The 9,928-nt window shown below is 31.8% G+C and overlaps 1 protein-coding gene across 1 annotated transcript; it reads left to right on the top strand.

Moving 5' to 3' along the window:
* The first annotated feature begins 1,615 nt into the window (after positions 1-1,615).
* On the top strand, positions 1,616-2,017 carry LOC128039959 (secreted RxLR effector protein 161-like). Its single transcript, XM_052628903.1, has one exon. The coding sequence runs from the start codon at positions 1,616-1,618 to the stop codon at positions 2,015-2,017; it is 402 nt and encodes a 133-aa protein (XP_052484863.1).
* The last annotated feature ends 7,911 nt before the right edge of the window (positions 2,018-9,928 follow it).

Below are 9,928 nucleotides of genomic sequence, written 5' to 3'. Positions count from 1 at the left end.
GCATGTTAAGCATGCCTATGTGATTTTAAGTGATAAGTGGTATAATAAGCATGTCTCGCATGCCAAAGTGAAAAACTGATTTTTTAAAGTGAAAAAGTGATTTTTGTGGTCATATCGCATGGGGTGGGAAATGTGAAAGGAGGAAGAAGTGGCAGTTTATCTGCAAAAGTGGTGACTTGTCCACAATATTATTAAGTGGAAGTTTATCTGCATTACTGTGACACTGTTCACAAATTGGAGTGTTTGAATGGAAGAGTTCTGGGGAACTCGATTGTGGTGTGTAACGATGATGGGTAGGATGTAAATAAATTTACATAAATATTTTATAAAACAACATTGCCATGATCATGTGCATAAAGTGAAATATTTACTTGATTGATGATTATGTATTTACTTACAATTATTTGTTAAAAGACTCACATTGGGCTTTAAAAGCTCACCCCTTTAGTGTTATAACATTTCAAGTAATACTCGGACATAGGGCTTGAATTCAAAATTCGGTGGATCCTTTCGGATAGTTTATTTTATGGATTTCTAATAATGAATTTTTAAACTACGTGGTTTCTGTTTGTGAACTTTGGACTTTGGACACTTATTTTATTTTGGGTTGTTGGATATTTTATAACTTAGAACTGCTATGCACGCATGAAAAATTTATGTGATTTCAAGTATTTTAAATTATGGAATTTATTTAAACTATTTACAATTTTACGTGATTTAAAATAAAATTATAATTAGTAATTTTCTAAGTAGATTTATTAAAGTTATTTGCAAAGGATTTTTACCCAAAACCTTTTAATAAATAATTATAATACAAAATCTTTATTTCAAATAACTTAAAATGACATTATAATATAATGTCGCACTTTACTTTCAAAAGGTTATATTTTTAATAAATAGTTTTCTTCAAATAAACAAAATCATTAAATATTCAAATTTTTTAATTTTTCAAAAAACACCTCAACCCTAGTCAATTTCAAAAAGTAAATAATTTCAAGCATTGTTAATGTAACTTTCGAGATTCAGCCATAACGTCTAGGCCGGGTTTGGGGCATTACATGTGTTCTGTTTGCTTTAGCTTCCATTCACAACTTACTTATGCATCAGATGGATATGTAGATTGCTTTCTTGAATGGTGATTTAGATGAGGAGACCTATATGGAGCAACCTTTAGACTTTATGGCACCTTGGAAGGAAGATAAAGTATGCAGACTTAAGAAGTCTCTGTACAGTCTCAAATAAGCTCCAAAATAATGGTATGATAAATTTCACAAAACTATCATTAGTTATGACTTTGTTGTCAATGGTGCCGATACATGTGTGTATTCAAAAATGTTTGGTTCATATTATGTTGTCATAAGTCTATGTGTGGATGACTTATTGATTTTTAGTACACACATAGAAGTCATTAAGGAAACAAAGAAATTTCTTATCTACCAAATTCGAAATGATTGACTTGGGAGAGGTAAATGTAATCGTAGGGATTAAGGTTACTAAATCAGATAAGGGATTTTCTTTAAACCAATCTTATTATATTGATAAAGTGTTGAATAAATTTAACAGTTTTGATGTAATCCTTGTGAAAACTCCCTATGACCCTAACATACAACTGAAAATGAATAAAAGAAAAAGTGTATCACAATCTGAGTATGCTAAAACTATTGGGAGTCTTATGCTTTTAATGAACCATACTCTGCCAGATATTGCCTATGCTATTAATAGACTGTGTAGATATACCCATAACCCAAGTAGTGAAAATTGGAATGCTCTTAAGCATCTGCTGAAGTGCCTTAAAGGTACGATGAGTTGGGGATTGCAATTTGTTGGATACCTTGCAGTCCTAAAGAGATATTGTGATGCAAACTGGGTATCTGATAATGATGAGGTTAGCTCTACCAGTAGCTATGTGTTTACTTTAGGTGGAGCAACCATTTCTTGGAAGTCTGCTAAACAGACGTGTGTTGCTCGCTCCACCATGGAATCAGAGTTTATAGCTCTTGATTTTGCCGAGAAATAGGGCAAGTGGTTCAGGAATCTACTTGTAGAGATTACTTTATGGGGAAACCTACACCTCTTATGTCTTTATTATGTGATTCACAAGTCGTCATGTGTGTTGCTCAAAATCAGGCTTACAATGGCAAGAAAATGCATATTCGAATAAGACATGAATGTGTGAGACACTTCATAAAGAATGGAGTACTTGCCATAGAGTATGTAAGATCTAAGAGGAACCTAGTTGATCCACTAAGTAAAGGATTATGTAGGAAAATGGTTCTTGATTCGTCAAGAGGGTGGATCTTAAACCCATTAGTTGAGGAATTCATGGTAGATACCCAACTTAGTCTTTTAAGTTCAATGTGGTCAAACGAAACTATGTACAGACTCATAGTGTACATCTTTATCTATCCTTATGGCGCACAATGTGCATACATAAGGATGAGCTCATTGCTCTTAATGAGTTCATAACCCAGAGTTTGGGTGGTCCTAGTGAGACAAACTTGATGAATTCGTTGAATTTTTACACCAAGAGGTTGAGCTTATTAAATGCTCTTAATGATTCCATAGCCTTGGTCTGGGTTGTCTATACTAAGATAGACTTGATGGAATCACCTATGTAAGTGCAAAGGATTAGTCACCTTCTATGAAAGACGTTAGGCCATTTTTTAGAGCACTTACTAGTATCTCGAGGTGTTTTGGCTAAATTGTTAATCTATTGAAGAACTCAATTGGACCTGAGATTAGTCATGTGTTATGAGTTACTTTTATTTTAACAAGTTTCAGATTCATTCACTTTCTAAGAGAAGAATTTCTCATTTCACTATGTATTTGTGTCAATCTAACATATACTAGTACTTAAGTAGCTAATTTCGTTGTTGCTCTTTTTCTTTTTTTTTTCAAAAATCTTTATTTCTTTGCATTATTGGGGGAATGTGGGTAATACAAAGAAATCCCATGTTGGTTGTGTATAGGTTAATGAAAAGGTTTAAATATAGCCTTACTCCTTACCCTCGTTGAGTAATTGGGCTAAAGGTCTAACACAAGCGCGCCATCATCGCTGTCTGACCCAGTCCATGTTTGTGTTCGTGTTTTATTTTTTGATAAAATATCTTTATTATTTTTCAGAAAAAAATAAAAATCTGGTCAACAAAAAATATCTCTTTTTGAACTATTGTCACATCCCAAAAATCGGGTTAATAAAAATTGGGTTAGTGAATCAAGAGTGGTCACGTTTTACTTTTCAATTAAGGTTGTAGGAATTTTGTCAAGTGAAGTGATTTGGTTTAGTGGTTAAGTGTTGTGCTTGTGTATGTGTGTGTGAGGTTCTAGGTTCAAATCCTTTTTGTAACGTCCCGATAGTTAGTGGTGTCGGAAAGTGTATTTTCAAGGCTATATTTCCATTAACTGAACTCGTAAATATTTTTATTTAATATTTATGAAAATAAGTTGGAAGTGAATTGAATTTTGGATAAGTAATTTCGACGAAATAGTGTTTAATTAGAGTACAAGGACTAAATCAAAAAGGGGTCAAAAGTCTAATTATTAAGGAATTATAATTAGAATTGAATTTATAGGACTTGTTAAAGAAATAAACCATTATGTATAGTCATAATGGTGGCGGTTAAGATTTATAGTAAATGTTATATATATGTTAAAATTTAAGTTATTATTAAAATTAAATTAAATTAAAATGGTTAGTGGATGGAAAGAGAATGAAACAATTCTCTTTTCAATTTTGTTTCTTCTTTCGGAAAAAGAAAGAACAGGGAGAAAAAGAAACGCACAACTAGGGTTTTTAAATTTCAAGTTCAAAAATGGTTAGTTCAATTTAGTCTTTTTTTTTCTAATTTTTATGTTCTCGGAGTTCCTGTAGGTCAATCTAGTTGACCCATATTGTAATTTTTTATACTATTAAAGTTTAATAATGTTTCTATTATTAGATAGTTAAAGATTTTAGTTATTTAGTTATAAATTATTATGGTTATTTTAATTTGTAGCTAACGTCGACCCGGATTCATCAAAAAAGAAAAGAAAAGACAAAGTCGTCGACTAATAGCTTGGAGTTTATGGTTTGTGTTTCTATAATTCAAACTAACTTATAAACTGTTGCATATTGATTTATTTATTCATGGTAAGATTATAAGGTGAGATTACTTGTTCATTTGTAATTATTTGAGTCGATTGATGATTATGAGGATTAAATTGAGTATATCTGAAAAATGTGTGTATTCTTTATAAATGTGAAAATTGAACATGATTTGGGATAATCGTGGTTGCTATATATGTTGAATTAATGTTTGCCTAATATAAATAAATGTGAATTGAGACATTGGTTGATATTGAATAATGAAATGGAAACCCTATTAACTATTCGGGAAGAGTCGGATATAGTTGGCATGCCATAGGATAGGAAGAGTTCAGGGATTCTTCGACTACAAGTCGATGAGGGACTAGGTGTCAATTTGCTTTGGTTTAACCGATAAGATACTGGGTGTCAATTTATTTATAGCACTGGGCACAACTATTGCTTCAGATTTATCTAATGAGGCACTGGGTGCCAAACGGGTGTGTTGGTTGGATTCGTGTATCCATTCAAGCCCGAGTCTGAATCGTGTTAATAGGGGAAGAAAATGATAAACTCGAAATAATGATTTTGATATGGTAAATGACAATGAAATGACAATGCTAATGAAATAGCAAATGTTTCGAAATGAAATGAAATGTGAATTGGAAATTAAAATAGTGAATGGATATGTGAATAAGGAATGGTGTTGATTTATGTTTGAAATGAACTGAATTATGGTTGATGTGATCGTGGTATATATGGAATTAGGCTTGGATACTATATTATATGTGAATTGAATTTGTCATGTGTTATTATTATTAGTAAAATGTATTTGATAAATTCATGCATATATTAATTTGCACGTTCGATATGACATTAGTATAGCATTATCTAGTTTTAACTTGAGCAATTTAATGTATTATATTTTTCTTTTAATGTTCAAATTATAGAAATACCGCTGAGTTATACTCAACGTACTAATTATTTTCCTGTACGCATGTTAAGTACTTATCGATTCGATTGTCGACTCAGCATCCAGCGACAATCCCGAACTCAAATATTAGTGAATTGTTTATTTTGATCTTGGCATGTACCTAGGATGTTTAATGATTAAATGGTTATTTTGTATTTAGTTAACCTTTTTGAGATTATGTAAATATATATAAATGTGATGGCAATGGTCATGTGGTTGATAATTTGATAAGTTGCTTTGGGTAATATGCTTAATGTTTTCTTAATTGAGAAAAATATTATGCTAGGCAATGTGGTTGGTTAATGCTTTATTTTGGTTTGATAGATGATATGCTTAGATTATAAGTAAGAAATGTTTTAGTAAGTTTAATACTTAAATATGTGATGGTTGAATGATTGAATGTATACATGTGTAGCTTGAATATTTGAGATGCCATTGAAGGTATATTGGTAAGAATGAATGTGGTCATTGGTTAGTTTTGAATTGTTGAATGAGGTGCCACTTGAGGCATATTGGTTAGGCACTTAGGATGGTTGTATAAAATGATGATTTTTTTTCTGACTTGAATTAAATGCTTTTGAAGATGTTGAATTTGGTATAAATGGTGGCTTGTAGCATAAGTGTTTTATAGGTAAATTGCTTGTTTTGAAAGGCATTTTCCAAGTACACGTAGCCAAAAGACACAGCCATGTGCCCCCTGTATGCAAGTTTTCCTTACATTTTGTATTTTTTGTTCATTACCTAATTGTTTTTGCTGAATACTCAATATTTTATTAAATTAGATTGAATAATGATCATATACATGCTCGTGTGTAATTATTTAATATTTGTTCATGATTTTGAATTGTTAAATGTTTGTTATTATTTAATATTTGGTCCGACAACCGGACCAGGTAAGAGGCGTTACACTTTCCCTTAAAGTTTTGTTATTTTTGCTCCAACCCTTCTCTTTAGGTATCAAGCTTATATTTTATTTTCACTCAATTGATGACAAAAATAAGCCTGTTGGTTCAATGGTAAGGCTTTAGCTTACACAAAGGTTCTGTGTTCAAATCTTATGTGTGCAAAGTGGAAATTATTATTGTTTTAAACTCTGAAGAAAAACCTGATGTGGATAATTGATTGGAGTTAGTAGGTTTTCATGTAACTGACTTATCGGTTTGGTTTGGTTTGATCTGTGAGTTCGGACTTATCGGTTTTGGTATCTTTTGAATTAGGTAAACCTCTAGAAGCAAATAATCTGCCAACGAGTTGAGATTCTTAAGAACTATTCCTTTGTTGGGGTAAGTGGTCGAGTGTTTTTGGTGTTGTAGCCGAATATCTGTAATCAAGTAAGGGTGTTTTTGGATTTGTTTAGGGTTGATGTGTTTATGCTAACAAATCATTTGGGTGTTGCTTTAGGTTTTAGGTTTTAGAGTTGTTACTTTCATTTTGTCGGCATCGTAAACAATTAGGTGTGTAACAGAAAACTAGAAAAATAGCAAACAGTGCGATGCCAAAAAAGCCCACTGTCAAAGTCACACAGTTGTGTGCCAAGTCGTGTGCCAGACCGTGTGGGCCATACGGGTTGGCGTGTGTTAGGCCGTGGGGCCACACGGGCGTGTGTTAGGCCATAGGGCTACACTAGCATGTGGGCTCATTTGTCCTAAAACTTTGTTAGGGTCATGATTGAAGTGGGATTTGAAATTTTTCACTTCGTAGGTTTTGAAATGTGTTATGTAGGTATTATGGACATGAAATCTGGTATTTTGCCTTTGTTAATGTGATTTCTGAAAGCGTGATAGTATGTTCTAATATGTACGATATGTATGATATATAAATACATTTGTTATCTGATTAGTGTTTGCAACTGAAACCTGAAATCCAAAATACTGATATTGCATGTTTAACATTCGAGAGCATTTATATGGTATAATTTGTGCTTATGATTTGTAATTTGAGAAATCTGTATAAGTATGACTCATTTATGTGCATCTGAGTATGTAATATGTTTGGACATGTGCATTCGGGTGGGAATGTTGTGATGGAGGAAGTGTTTTGGTTGTTTGACTGCATACTGATATTAGTAAGCCGTCGTTGCCTGGCAACCCGGGGTGGCGGGTCATCATTGCTGGGAAACCCATGATGACTTAACTTGTGGTATAACCACATATCTAATCTGGTGACCTGACCACACTATTTGGTTCTGGCGGTTACTGCATATTTCTGGTAGCTTGACTACACTATTTTGAAAAGTGACATACACTCATTTATTGGTGTGACGGATAAACGGGCTCTTGTAGTCCTATTTGGTGTGATTGGTAGGACGGAGATGGTGTATAGCGGATGGGGGTAAGATCTGTTACTGTGTCTATTTTTACATCTGTGACTGTATTTGCATTTGATTCTGTATATGAAATTGTATCTGTATCTAAATTGCATTTGTTTCTGTAACTGTTACTATATTTGAGTTTGTTCTATTTTTTCGGGTTGAGTTACACATTGAGCTTGTAAGCTCACCTAATTTTTTTGACTTTTCAGGTAATCAACAGATTTAAGAGTGAGCGGCATTTGGAAACTCGGACTGATTTTCTCACATAAGATGATTTGATTTACCAATAATTGAACTTTTCTGGACTTTTAATTTCTAAATAAATTTTTGGATTTAATTCTGGTTTTTGTTATTTAGTTAAAGTTTTTTGCATGATTTCTATTAATTAAAATAAACGTTTGGTTTTCAAAGTTAAACGAGCTAAGCATTTTCCGCTGCAAATTTGAAAAGAGTTTTACGAAGGTTAATAACGAGAGTTTCAAAATATGCTCAATCGACAAAAATTATACATTTTCACGTGTCGAAGTCCCGATTTTCATCTTATCAACTCTGAAATTTTCGCTAAAAAATTAAGTATCAAATTAAGTTCTTTTTTGCAAAATAAATAAATTGTGTGCGTGTGTTTTTCTAAATAACATGTAAGAGTATTGCCAAAAATAATATTTTTTATACAAATGATTTCGAAAGCTATATTTCAATTTCTGGGTTTTTAAACAAGCTTATGTAATTCCTCCAAATTCGACCATAACGTCTAAATTTTTAGAAAACTGTATCTTCCGATTTTACCTTTTTACCATTGCATTTTTACTATTTTTCCCTTCGGCTAATAGTATAAATAGGAGGCTATCTTCCTCATATATCACACAACAACAACATAACTTCTATCATTCTTCTCTTCTCCCTCATTTTTGTTTCTTTAAAAGCTTTGTTATTTTACTAAAAATTACATTAGAGGAAGTTCTATCTAAGAGTTTGGGTTTTAAGTTGGACCGTCTATGACCTCTCCAAACTTCCCTGGGAATTGATCCTAGTGTGGTTTTTCCGGCCAAATTTTCTGACCACCTTTAAACTTATGTTGATCTTATTTCCTATTCGGGTGTAGAAATTTGGAAGCACTGTATTAACCTTAAGTGGCGACGTCCATTTTCGATTACACCAATCAGGAAAAAATCACTTCTAAGGCAATGATTCTCCACGGCGCAACATTTATTTGTTTTTGTTTGTTTTTGTTTTTTGTTTTTTCCTTTATTATTTGTACTTGTCAGTACTAACGTCTTTATTTTGCAATAGCAATTTTCCAACATGCTGAACCCAAATTTCATAAAACACAGATAATATATCATATATTACATAAATCACATAGAAAGTTTGGAGCTGATTTTTGGAAATTAAATATCAAAGGAATGCTGAGTCACTTACTTGGTCTACTGAACCGACACATGAGCAACGTTTTTCACAAATCTCCTAGTAACCTAAAATTTAAGAATGGAACTTAAAAATTAGAATTGGATTAACAAACCAGAGGCTTTAAAGGTATGACTTTCTGTGAAAATCTTAAGACATTTCAGTTGTGTGACAATCCCTTAACAAACTAAGACATAATTGCACAAATTAATAAAACTTTTACCTCAAAATTAAAAAAATAAAATTTAATAAAATACATGCATATTATAAGAAAAATTGATAAATTAATAAAAATAAGTTTAGAATGGTTTCCAACCATATATAAGTATTCAGATCGAAAATATTTTTAAAAACAATTAAAAATCAAAATTTTGGAAAATCTAAACATCATGATCGTTTGGTTTACTTGAACCCATTCAAGCTCAAAATTTACTTGAATTTCCACAATGTAAAAACATTAATTTGAAGAATAAATGCAACACTAAAACTTAAAAAATTGTTTCGTCACGAAAACTTAATTTTTGAAAGCTAAACATAAGAAATTATCATAATCTACCCAAATTTTCTGGGTTAATAGTTTCGACTAGCTTACTTTGAGGCATTGTAATTCTTAGCACATAAGTCGTATGACCGAGATAGCAATACTAAATGAAATTAAAAACTTCATATTATGTAAAACATCCAAATTTCAAAACAAATAAACATATATAGATAGATTTCTAGCGTGTCAAATTCAACTACTTAAAACTATCAAAAACCCACGCATCATAAGTTTCAAAAATTGTTTTACCCTAAATTACCCTATGGAAATGGATGCCACACATATCATTTTGAAAGATCTTAAAGAGAGCTTTCATTTGGCACCAACAATGTCATCGTTATCTCACCGAATTTTGACAAACTGTTACACTACCCCAAACAAATACGTGTTTTATAAAAATTAGCTTCAAATAAAAAGATTTCAAGAAATTTAAACTAAAACTAACCTTAATCGTTAATATTTACCATCGATTTGCATTCCTCTTCCTTACGATTAACTTTTCTCAAATTGTAAAAAACCATCTTCTAAAAAAATTGCAAGTATCCTTTTTTTCTTCTTCTTCATCTATTCTTTTATAATAAAAAACCCTATAATATATACTAAGTTGGGCTTTATAAAAATGTACTACTGGACCAC

The sequence above is a fragment of the Gossypium raimondii genome, chromosome 3 (assembly GCF_025698545.1).
Source record: "Gossypium raimondii isolate GPD5lz chromosome 3, ASM2569854v1, whole genome shotgun sequence".
NCBI lineage: Eukaryota > Viridiplantae > Streptophyta > Magnoliopsida > Malvales > Malvaceae > Gossypium > Gossypium raimondii.
Note: the sequence above shows the minus strand (reverse complement) of the source record. Positions and strands in the feature narration are given on the sequence as shown.